This window comes from Aulonocara stuartgranti, assembly GCF_965226115.1.
Source record: "Aulonocara stuartgranti genome assembly, chromosome: 4".
Lineage (NCBI taxonomy): Eukaryota > Metazoa > Chordata > Actinopteri > Cichliformes > Cichlidae > Aulonocara > Aulonocara stuartgranti.
The window spans coordinates 38,358,963-38,371,546 of record NC_138942.1 but is presented as its reverse complement, the minus strand read 5'-3'; the positions used below and the strand labels follow the sequence as shown (position 1 = coordinate 38,371,546).

Sequence of the window (12,584 nt, the reverse complement as noted above, 5' to 3'; positions counted from 1 at the left end):
TACAGGGTGACTGACACAGGCTGATCCAGCATCCATGTTACTGAACACTGGAAAGTGTGAATCCTTTTGAAGGTGGTTTATGGTTAGCGTAAGTTTTAGAGCTGAGAAAATGGTTAAGGGAGAAAATGAATGCAAGTCAGTGTGATTTCCTCTGAAGGGATGGAAGCGCTCTTCTATGTGTGTGTGTCTGTGTGTGTGTGTGTGTATATATCCAGGGCAGCTGTAGATAGCAGTGTTAAATTAGTCCGGGATAATAAGCTGTGGGACTTGATTTGCTCCCTGCGGATTAGAAGTAAACTTCATCTGTCCATCTTCATCACTGACCTGAAAGGCAGAGGCACAGACTTGAGAAAAAGCAAGCAGATGAAAATGCTCACATACGTAGTGATTCGTTGTGAGCACACACAAACAAATGGCATACATGTGTGTGTTTGAAAAAGCACAACTGCATGACATTACTGACTTTCATCATTGACCTACAGAGAGCTGCTGTTTGACATGTGAACACATGTAGACGTGGTTTTCATGTGCTTTGATTCTAAAACGACTAAAATGTAACAAAAATGTTACAATGGCTCAGTACCATCATTGAGCTTATTACTTTTCCCACTCATTCACACTGTGACATATATACATAAATGTGTGTGTGTGTGTGTGTGTGTGTGTGTGTGTGTGTGTGTGTGTGCGTGCGCGTGTGTGTGTAGATGTGTGTGTGTGTGTTTTAAAACCAAATATCCAATTGAGGGCTGTAAGGAGTATTTGTGACTATGCTCTGTGCACAGTGTATAAGCTGGCAATTGATCACCACCAAATGCAGCAAGCTGAGTACAGCCACAATGCTTACCATGGATCCTTTACAGGAATGGTATGCAGTGTGTCTTTCAGAAATTTGCAAACACTGAAAAACTGAGGACTGAGGAGGCAGGTTTTAAAAATGATGTACAGCACATGAACAGTGTGTCATGTCCTTCATCAAGAAAAGAAATGAAGCTGTGACACAGGACCTGACTAACTAACTGAAGCCTCATCAGAAATGATCTCAGCGGAATGAATCAAGAATCTATTCTTAAGGGGTGTCCAAATTCATGGGCTGCATCCTCCTGAGGAGCATTTGTAGACAGATTACGTCACAGCGACGCGCCGAAGGCTGTGCAAATTCGTAGACTCCTCCGAATGTAGCCGAAAAATGCGTCCTCCTTTTCCCCGAATTTGAAGGATGGGCCAGGTATGTCCATCGTGGCCTACCACATCCCAGAATTCATAGCGCGGCCCAACCAAACTCCAGTTTCCAGCAACTTTTAACATATTTTCAGGCGAGAAAGTAGCCGTGTAAACTTCAAATATCTGCTCGGTTTATCAAGATATCGCATACTTGCAAAAGTGCTCCGACGTTTTCGGAGACATCTGCTACCCACCAGCTCGATAGCGAGCCGGGAGGTCGAGGGTCACTAGAGCCGCCGAGAACGGCACAACTCCCGGCACATCATTTTCAGATCACCGCGGTCTTTTGCTACTCAGGTTAAACGTGATATATAAGTCACTGAGACAACCTAAAAATGTTATTGTTGGGCTTTTTTCAGTGTTTTATTTGTTCGTGAGTAAATCGGTTTGGCTGAGATTAAAGTTATTAGATTAGATTAGATTAGATTAGATTAGATTAGATAAAATAAAACTTTATTAATCCCCCAGGTGGTTTTCAGACAGCTGAATAAACGTCAAACAGAAAACTGATTAAACAGAAGTGTGAGACGGTCGAGCGTTTACTCCAGTGTCCTGTTATATTTTAGATAGCAAGGAGCAGACAGCCGAGTTTATTAAACTCCACCAAGACAGCGGTGACGCTAATCTGAAGGCTAGACCGTCCAATTTCACAGGGGTTTACTTTGGGTCTACCCGACCTTCTGAGGACCCGGCCCACGTAGACCGCGAAGGCCGGGTCCTCAGGAGGATGCAGCCCATGAATTTGGACACGACTTTAATGAAGGGGCACTTTCTGCATCCTTTGTTTCTTCCTTACTGTGTTCTCAAATATGTTGAACCACTCAGGACCTTTGCACTGAATCGACAGGATTACTCCACACTGGCTTCAGTGTGTTGTTGGCACCCCCTCCTGTGGTAGAAGTGCACTAAAGTGAGTTGGTGATAATGTCCTGATGTTTTGTTTGAGAAAACAGAGTAAACTGTAACACCTTTCTTGTTCTCTTTCTACTGTCACTGTTTCTCTACAGTATGTGGCTTTTGCCTCGCTCTTCTTCATCCTGCTCTCCATCTCCACATTCTGCCTGGAGACCCATGAAGTCTTCAACACCATCTACAACAAAACAGAGAATGTCACCGTCGGCAACGTGACACGTGAAGAGGTACGGTAAAGTTTTAGTGACACGCTTTGCCTAACCACAGTAGGTACCGCCTTGGGAAATATATGTCTCTTTAAGTACCAGTCATGTGACAGATATTAAAATACAGTAGCATCGGCCTAAAACTTCACTGCATACATAGTTGGGACAATGTTATGTCTTATATAAATGCTATTACTGACTGCCATCAGCAGCCACAGCTGTATTTGACTCAAACAGTATTAACTGCATGGCATTGAAACACTCACATAGTCAGGGTGTGACAAGTGACAATAGTAACTGCATTGAAACACTCGCAGCAAAGGGGGCTAACAGCTCTGATACTGCATTCACACACGCAGCAGGTGGGAATATTAATAATAACAGCTCCATGCCATGCAAAACATTAGCATTTAGTCATTGGCAACATAGCCTACACTCCTCGTGTGTGAATGGCTCTGTAACACTGCTCTGTGATGTTTGGATCAAGGAAGGTCAGCTTCAGCCTCACACAACCTGCTTCTGTATTCTAGCATATGAAGAGAAACCTTTCTTGCATGAATATGTGGTCACCAATGGAAGTGCATGGCCTTGTCTAAGAGTCAAAAATGTCAAAAACGTCTGATTTCTGAAAGCAAACTTCAGTGTCTCATCACAAGATAGTTCTCTTAAACCCTCCTGCTCTTTGGGCATGCTTCGAGGCTGAATGGGTTTCTCACTTCTGCTGTCACTGGGAAATATTCACTGAACTGTCTGAGAGAGACAAGGTGCACAATGATGCTGTCTCTGACAGTGAGGATCAGGTTGTTGTCAGACAGGAAGCTCCAAACTGGGGAAACCTGAAACATCGCCTGTCTTGACCTTTAGCAAGCAAGCAAGCAATTTATTTATATAGCGCTTTCAGATCAGCCACCAGCTGAACACAAAGTGCTGTACACTTGACATGCCAAACATGATACATTGAGCATGTTAAAAAAAAATGAGAAAAATAGTAATAATAATATAAGATAAGTAAAAAAAAAAAAAAATATATATATATATAAAAAAAAACACATTTAAAACAATAAAATCAGCACATTAGATTAAAACAATAAAATCAGGGTCAGACTGTGTCATAAGCCAAAGAGTAAAAATGGGTTTTAAGACGTGTTTTAAAAGTGAAGGGGCCTCTCTAATGTGCTGGGAAAGATTGTTCCACAGATTAGGAGCAACAATAGAGAAAGCCCCGCCCCCTCTGAGCTTCCTCTTGGACCTGGGTACCTCCAGGAGCAGCTTGTGAGCTGACCTGAGAGACCTGGGGGGTGAGTAAGGATGCAGAAGCTCAGAGAGGTAAGTTGGGGCAAGACCATTTAAACATTTAAACACAAACATGAGAATTTTAAAATGAACTCTAAGATATACAGGCAGCCAATGGAGTGAAGCCAGGACGGGAGTTATGTGCTCTCTTTTACGAGTTCTGGTTAAAAGTCGTGCAGCAGAATTTTGGACTAGCTGCAGACGAGAGAGAAGATGCTGACTAACTCCACAATATAGTGCATTACAGAAATCTAAACGACATGAAATAAAAGCATGGATTACTGTTTCAAGATGCGGCCTGGATAAAATAGGTCTTATCTTTGCCAAGCGCCTTAGATGATAAAAACTGGACTTGACAGTAGCCCTAATTTGACTATCTAATTTAAAATCACTGTCCATCTTAAAACCCAGGTTTGTAACAACAGATTTAAAATACTCTGCCAGGGGTCCCAAATCAATAGCGGAGGGTTCACAAGGTCCGCTAGGACCAAACAGAATGACCTCAGTTTTGCTGGAATTGCATCTTAGAAAGTTTAGGGACATCCAAGATTTAATGTCTTCTAGAGATGCTAAAAGTGGCTTAATAGAGAAGGTATCGTTCTGCTTCAGAGGCAGATAGATCTGACAGTCGTCAGCATAGCAGTGGAAGGATATTCCATGCCTTCTGAGGATGGTTCCCAGGGGCTGTAAATATAATGAAAAAAGCAGAGGCCCTAAAATTGAGCCCTGCGGGACCCCAGACTGAAAAGTGGCAGAGGAAGACTCATACCCTAAAAAGTTAACACTAAAAGTTCTGTCACAAAGATAAGACCTAAACCATTTCAAAGCAGTACCACGAATGTCTGCAAGATGGTGCAAGCGAGACAGTAAAATGTTGTGGTCTACAGTGTCAAAGGCAGCTGTTAGGTCAAGGAGGACAAGAACATCATGATTGCCAGAGTCACAGGAAAGGAGGATATCATTAAAAACCTTTAAGAGTGCTGACTCCGTGCTATGCAAGTTTTTAAAACCTGATTGGAAGACCTCCAGGACACCATTCTCATTTAAAAAATCCATCAATTGGCAATGTACAATTTTCTCTAAGATTTTAGACATAAAAGACAACTTGGAGAGAGGCCTGTAGTTAGCCAACACAGTGTGGTCCAGGGCAGGTTTCTTAAGCAAGGGTTGTACTACCGCATGCTTAAAATTAGCAGGGACTACACCAGATATTAAACTGCTGTTTATAACACTAAGAACAGCCTGGCCTATGCTAGGAAAAATCTCCTTAAAAAATTGTGGTGGGACAGGATCATTTGGGGAACCAGAGGGCCTCAGGTGGCCGACCACATCCTCTAAATAAGAAAGAGTCACAGGCTCAAACTGGTTAAAAACAGCAGAGCAAGGGATCGAGACAGAGGGGTCGGACTCATGAGAGCCCGCGTGGCTGCAACCTTCTCAATGAAAAACACATAAAATCATTAGTTTATGAGAGGCCTCCAAACAGTCACTTTGTGGAGCATTTAAGACTAAGTCAATAGATTTAAATAACACACGTGGATTGTGACTGTTGGAGGAAATGATCTTAGAGAAGTATTTTCTTTTAGCCTCTTTGACCGTATCCTGATAGAGGCGCCAGCAGTCCTTTAGGATTTGCAGAGACACCTGCAGTTTGTCCCTCTTCCATCTGCGTTCAGCTCTACGACACTCCCTCCTCACAGCCCGAGTGGCCGTAGTGGGATGGTGTGCTAAAGAGATCTTGAGTTTAACCAGCCGACCACTGCGCCTACCCCGACGTCTTCGCCGGGGAGGTAGCATGACTGCACGGCATGGGCAAGTTGGGATATGTGACAGCAACGGACACCATGAATTCTGACCTCCGTTAGAAAATGGAGCTGTATTTTGTCCAGAACTTCGGAGGTTCCGAAGCGATTGGCGATCGTACACCAGTAATGACCCGATTTCTTGAGTGACACACGACAGGAGCAATATAAAAACAAACAAAACTGACAGCGACAGACGAGCAGCCACGTACACCAGCGCCATCTTTGAAGCATCAGCATCTTTATTTGGAATAAAAGGCGTGTTTGTTGTTGTTCTGCACATCAAAAGCAGTGAGGGACACTCCCTGTAGCCCCAAGTTCGGTTCTTTTAAATGAGAAAAAATGTCCGACTGGTATGTTAGCTGGCTGAGTCACAGAAAGTCTTCAAAAACATCGAATAAAGGGAAGTTTTTGCCCTGTAAGAACATCTGCACATCTCTGTCCTATTTAAAAAGACTTGAACGGATCATCCCCTTGAAAGCCATCTTACTTCTGTATGGACCAAAAGGTCCTCTGAGCTGCGCTTTGATCTTCATATCCATTTTTGCAATATCTGTAGTCTTATTGAGCTGAATAGGAAAATAACAAATGCGCTTAATGTTCTCAGTCGGTATGTTCTTAAGTTCATTTGGTCTGACTGCTGTTTGCAGCAACAGTAAGTTGTTGCAAAGAGGCATCAAGTTAATCTGTTAGGCAGCCTGCAGTACATGATGTCTGTTAACTCTGGCTGGTGGCAGACACAGCTGTTTCCCAGTGACGTGTGGCGTACCAGCTTTAGCTGTGTGGAGAAAGACACAATATGAAGCTCATTGTGCTTTGGCATTGGGTGTAGCATATATCTATATGGCTGACTTTGCTGGTTTGCCTTTCAGCACTGTGTGCTCGGTCGTAGGACGTGATGGTTTCATGCATTTATTACTAAGAATAATAATTCAACCCAAGAAAAGAAAAGAATATTCTAAGAATCTTCATCAATGCACATCATCCTCTGTCCCCTTCCAGAAGAATCCAAACCTGATGTAACTCACCGTTGTGTGCCGTTTGCTGGCATCAGGTATGACTGCTAAGTCGTCACCGTCACTGGTGCTGGTAGCTTCTGCTTACCATCCCAGCTTAGTTTGTCAACCCTTTTACCTTACACCTGGTAAGCTTGTAATCTCATGGCTGATTTAAGTTTTTGTCCTTCTTTATCAAGAAGAACAAAAACATAGTTCAAACTCAATTTCAGTGATCTTGTGGTTAAGAATTAAATATATGTAGGAGACTTCCTGCGTACCACAGTTTGAGAGCTCTTGCCACCAGGCGTTTCAGTCCAGTCCAGAGAGCATATATGGGTAATGTTCACGCCTTCATCTCGTTGTCCAATAAGAACTTTGAGTTTTGATGAATGCTCAAAGTTTTCAGTTTTTCTGCTGAAACAATGCTGTCCTCTGGATTTGATGGGCTACATACTTATCTATTATACAGGCTGTACAGTACATAACATCAAGCTTTACATGTTTTATGTAACTGAAATGTTCAATTATGTGGGCTACAGAAAATAACAGTAATAGACTATATTTATCTGAAATGTGTAAACTTAATGCATTGAGATGATTTTAACCACATGTAACACCTGCGTATGTGCCAGTGTGATAATGATCTAATCACTGAATGAAGTCTGAACTAGTTCAAGCAGTCAGCTCATAACATGGCTCCCTCTCTTCACATCATATGACTAACACACACACTCTTGGATTCTATTTAAAGGACAGCTTCCCCTCTCTCTCGCTCTAACATGTTAGTGCCATTGCTCCTCTTCATCACCGTTTACTACTAAGAAGTGTGAGCAGTGGTCTCCTCTCAATAAAGCCCAAAATGGCTCCCGATGGTCCTGAAACCCCTTAAAAAGCTGAAGCAGATATTTATACTATTATAGCAGTATCTGAAAATGCATGAAGTTACACACTGGCATGTTGCTCAGTACTAATTTGTGGGATCCATCCCTTTAAGGAGATCCAGAGACTGGACCCACACCATATGAGGAAAATGCCCTGAATGGATTCAGCCTCTAGTCATCACACTAGTACCTGCTATCAAACACACAGAAATCTACTGTTCATTTGTGATTATATCAACTGTATATGTGCAGTCGTACTATATATGTAATAATATTACATCTTAATAATAAAAGATGAGGAACAGAGGTATTGACTGCATTTTATTGTGTAACAGTATATACATTTGTGATTTGTCATGAAGTGTGGAATGAGAGGCATGAACATGCAGCACTTAGACACCAGCAGGTGAAGCTGAAAACAAACCTTTAGTTCGGATGCAGAAGATCCACAGAGGGAAAAATTAAACAGCAAAATCCAAACTTTGTGAAGAACAGGGAGCACATGAGAGGATGTTAAAGAATGACCTGAAATAGAACAAAGGAAGCAAAATTAAATGCAAGACACAGAAGACTAGCAAAAAGTAAGGATAATAATAAACACCGAAGGTCCACATGAAGGGAACACTGGGTCTATCATCCAGACTACATTAACTGCAGTACTTTTCATATCTATCCCTTTAAAGTCTTACATTGTAACACAGAAAATAGAAACTGATGCTGACAGTAAACAAGACATTTCAACATGCTGCAAGTTTTTAAGTGAGACTTGGAACCTGTTAGTTTCAAGTCTCCCCTTTCCAACAGCTTTAAAATGAATCCGCTGATAGAAGGAACAACAGGTGACACCTGAATGGATCAATCTATTGAGTGCTGAACGCTAACTATTATGTGCAGGTAGCTGAAAAGCTAAAACGGCTAGCATCACCTCAGCCCTTACCTTTGCTAGAAACTCTATTCTTGTCTTAATATCAAGAGAGGGACGTTTCAAAATTTTAATAATGCCTGGAAGACTAGTCATGAAGATTTAGTGCCAAGGTGGAATATAGACAGTTTTTTTTATATTAGTAAGCTATTACCAGTTAGCTTGAGTATACTGGCCGATACTGGCCTTGCAGATGCAGCGTATCCAGTTGTGCTGCAGACTGTGACTGTTCGTTTTTCCTGCCTCAAAGTTATTATTGATGTTTTTACAACAATGTTAGAATTTCCCGGTCTCCACAGTACCTACCTGAATGTAAACACTAGATGCTTTTTTAAGGTCCATTTGCTGTCCTTCGGACGAAGCTATAAATGGTCCATTTTACTCTGCTGAATTTTCTCTTGTGCTGGCTGTTTAACAAAAGTCTTCACCTTCTTATTCCACACAGTACCCTTGTAAAATTGCCCATAATCCACAATTTTTATTTATACTTTAATTTGTTTGCATCATTTTACACTCTGCACATCAAATTTTAGAGCTATATTTGCTGCATAAACCTAGAATTAAACAGTTTTATCTTTTAAATAAAATTATGTTAAATTTGCGGCTGCATTTTTACATATGTTTTGTGTGTAAAAATAAATACATTTTGTGTAGGAAAATATAGAAATAATGATTATTATTCATGTTATTTTACAAAAAGACATTTTAGTTTACAGACTATTTATTTTGTAATTTTATTGAGTTTTGATGTATTAACAGGAAAATTCTGTAACAGTGTTAAATTATGAAATTACAATTCTTTTACAGTGTGTGACATATGAGCTTGATTAAAGTAATGTGTGTGCTCATTTACATTTTGTAAAGCCACGGGTCAAATAACGGATTAAACACTGTTGTTTTCAGCAAAAAGCACTATAACTGCTTCATCTGAACTGGCCACTAAATCAGATTAAAACTCTAAGAAATCAGACGGTGAGTGTCAGTAATACCAGGTGAACGATAGGTAACAAGAAAAAACGAAGCTCTTTGGGTTCTCAGGTTAGGGTGAAGTAAAACTCTGTCTGGATCTTTGCTTGATTAAAAAGCTGGTGTAAAAAACTGCTTCCACTCTGCAGCTGCTGCTTCAAGGCAGAGAAAAATCAATATGTTGATCTGTTATTAAATCATTTACTAAGAAAGAGACCTAATGTTTCAAAATCCACATTTAATCATTTCACCCTTTGTTGCAGCTGATGATGCTACGTTGTTCTTTCTTTATTTTTATGCTATGATGTTTTGTTTATCTTGTTTTGGTTTGATGAGAGTAGAGAAGCTTCTGAGAGGCGTGTAAGACTAAAACTCTGCTTCCTGCTCTCAGCTCTACGGGGTTTTTCAAGAAAGTTTCCCAATCATCTATAAAGCCCACTTTGGCACCACTCAGGCCACCAGCAATTTAAAAATAACGTGCAGCTATATATTCCTGGTCTGAATGGGAGAGGGCCAGGGAAAGCTACAGCATCTGACATTATTTTGGCAAGATACACAACGATGCAACATTTTGCTGAATCTATGTTTATTTTTAGCCAGCGGTTTTAGGGTACCACCAGTGTCACATGTTCTGGCCCATGGAAGATAATCAGCAATGCTTGCTGCAGTCTTTAGCTTAATGTTTACCAGAACAATCTGCAGGAGGGACAGATGAAGAAGACATGCTGCTTGTGATTTGGCTAACATTTGTATAACCATGTGGCAGCAACTGCCTTAAGCAGATATCTGTAGCTGAGGAGTTACAACAAGTGATCTACCGATTGGAAAATCGATCCCTGGCTGCCCCAGTGTCCAGTCTCCATGCCTAAGTGTCTTTGGGCAAGATGTGTTCACTGAAGTATGATTGTGTGTAAATGTTAGACATGAAGTGTGTAGAAAATAGCTTTTGGGTGAACGAGTGAGTGTGGCACATTGTGTAAAGTACTTTGAGCACAATGTAAGACAGTGTTCATCAGTCTGTCACAAAAGAGCGCCCTACTGCCCATACAGGCAAAATGTAAACAAAAGAAACGATGACAAAGATGTCATCAATACTGACCGCGATATATCATCTGAAACCCCAACAGTGATTTGGAGTGTTTCACCTGCATTTGGATTTTGCTAGCGTGTTCATTTTCACTAATTACCAATTTTTTAAAATTACTTTTAGATTGTTGGCAATATGCTCACACTCGTCAGTTTTGGTTTTGCTTTTTTTTCTAACCCTTAGCCGTAAAAAGCCAGTGGGGTATTATTACTGAAGTCAATAGGATAACTTGAGCACAAGGCGACGGAGGATTATTGAAAGTTCAGAGGTCCCATTTTCTGAAAATGGTGTGAATACGATACCGAGAAGGAAGCCATCCAGGATTTATACCACAGGTGCATCTGCTAAGAGATGTCACACAGAAATGTTGTTCTTGGGTCAACAACCACTTGTCAGAAGTCAGACATGTGTCTGTTGTAATGAATAAATAATAAGATCAACTAAAATTCTCTTCTTCTTTTCTTCTCTGCAGATTGTGTATGAGGTGGTCACAGACAGCTGGCTCACATATGTCGAGGGCGTCTGCGTCATCTGGTTCACCATTGAAGTCATGGCACGCGTTATCTTCTGTCCTGACAAGGCAGAGTTCTTCCGCAGTGCCCTGAACATAATAGACTTTGTGGCAATTGTGCCCTTTTACCTGGAGGTGGCGCTGAGTGGCCTATCCTCCAAAACAGCCAAAGACGTTCTGAGCTTCCTGCGTGTTGTGCGCTTTGTCCGTATCCTACGTATATTCAAGCTGACCCGCCACTTTGTTGGTTTACGTGTGCTGGGCCACACTCTGCGTGCCAGCACTAATGAATTCCTGCTGCTCATAATCTTCCTGGCACTAGGTGTCCTCATCTTTGCTACCATGATCTACTATGCTGAACGTATCGGTGCTGACCCAGATGATCCAACAGCTGCAGCCCACACCAACTTTAAGAACATCCCCATCGGCTTCTGGTGGGCTGTGGTGACCATGACCACGTTGGGATATGGGGATATGTATCCTGAAACATGGTCAGGAATGCTCGTGGGTGCCCTCTGCGCCTTGGCTGGGGTGCTGACAATTGCCATGCCAGTGCCTGTCATCGTCAATAACTTTGGCATGTACTACTCCCTGGCCATGGCTAAGCAGAAACTCCCCAAGAAGAGGAACAAGCACATCCCCAGGGCGCCACAGCCAGGCAGCCCAAACTATTGCAAGCCAGATGCCCTGGCAATGGCGACAGCATCTCCTCACAGGTTGATGGGAAATGTGCTCGGGCCTGGCATGGTGGGATCTGGCAGCATGATGGGTACTGGAGACTGCCCATTAGCACAGGAGGAGATCATTGAGATCAACAGGGCAGGTGAGTAACTGGACAGAGGTGAGCCAAGTCTCTTATGGAGTTTGAAGGGATGTGAGGGGGAAAGTTTCTTTAGGTGAAGCTGCTTTAAAGATGATGGATTCTTCCAAACAAAGAGGGAATTATTGTCCCCCTATGAAAGATGAAGTGTTGTTAAACAGAGCAAGCTTTTTTAAGGTGTTTTTTAAACATAGTTTTATTTTAGCTGCTTACATTGAACAATATCACTTGACAAAAAACACAAACTACCAGGGTCAGCATTATTATTGATAGTAATAATCAGCCTGTTGTTATTACTCTTCTTTGCAAATCTTCCAAGCTCCTTCAGATTCGATGGTCCTGGGGGACGTTAGTCTTCGGTTCAGTAACATTCACGTTTGTCTTCCGTACTTATTCATCAGGAGCGATGTATGACAAAGTGATGACCGAGGCACAGTTTTACAGCTTGAGGTTTTCCTTTAAAATTCTGTCCTTTCTTCATGATTCCTTCCACCTTAACGAGAGTTCCACAATCACTGAGCCGTCCCCAGAGCATAATATTCCATAATACTCCCACCGCCATGTTTCACTGTGGGGTCGATGTGTTGCACACTCTTATTTCTCCAAACGTAAGCAGCACTTAGATGAGCTCTAGTTTCATCTCATCTGATTACAAGATTACAATTCCCAGCTTCCAACTTCTGTCGGGCTTGTTCTGTACGACATGAGGGTTAGGGTTATCCCCTAACCTTTTTAATTTGTGCAAATTGGAAGATAACTCTCAGTTTTTGCGCATTTTGAGCACGACAAACCTATCGCACATCATTACACATCAGTGTGCTGTCAATAAAACTAATAATAATAATATTGACCCTGGTGAAAAAGGTTAGAGTTAGGAAGTTTCAGCTATTAGGAAATTCTTAAGTCTCGAAGGGCAAGTTTGAATCTGGGCCGTTTCTCACAGACTGATTCTCATTACTACTGGT

At 41.7% G+C, this 12,584-nt stretch overlaps 1 protein-coding gene across 3 annotated transcripts in view; it reads left to right on the top strand.

The window, feature by feature from the left end:
- Positions 1 to 12,584, top strand: part of LOC309704961 (voltage-gated potassium channel KCNC1-like) — a gene marked incomplete at its 3' end in the record, with an annotated part of 73,205 nt that overhangs the window by 24,704 nt on the left and 35,917 nt on the right. For all 3 annotated transcript variants that reach the window (XM_082530500.1, XM_082530499.1, XM_082530501.1), the window contains exons 2-3: positions 2,229 to 2,360; positions 10,761 to 11,622. In XM_082530500.1, the coding sequence (XP_082386626.1) occupies positions 2,229 to 2,360; positions 10,761 to 11,622 (994 nt within the window). The remainder of the gene's footprint in view (positions 1 to 2,228; positions 2,361 to 10,760; positions 11,623 to 12,584) is intronic.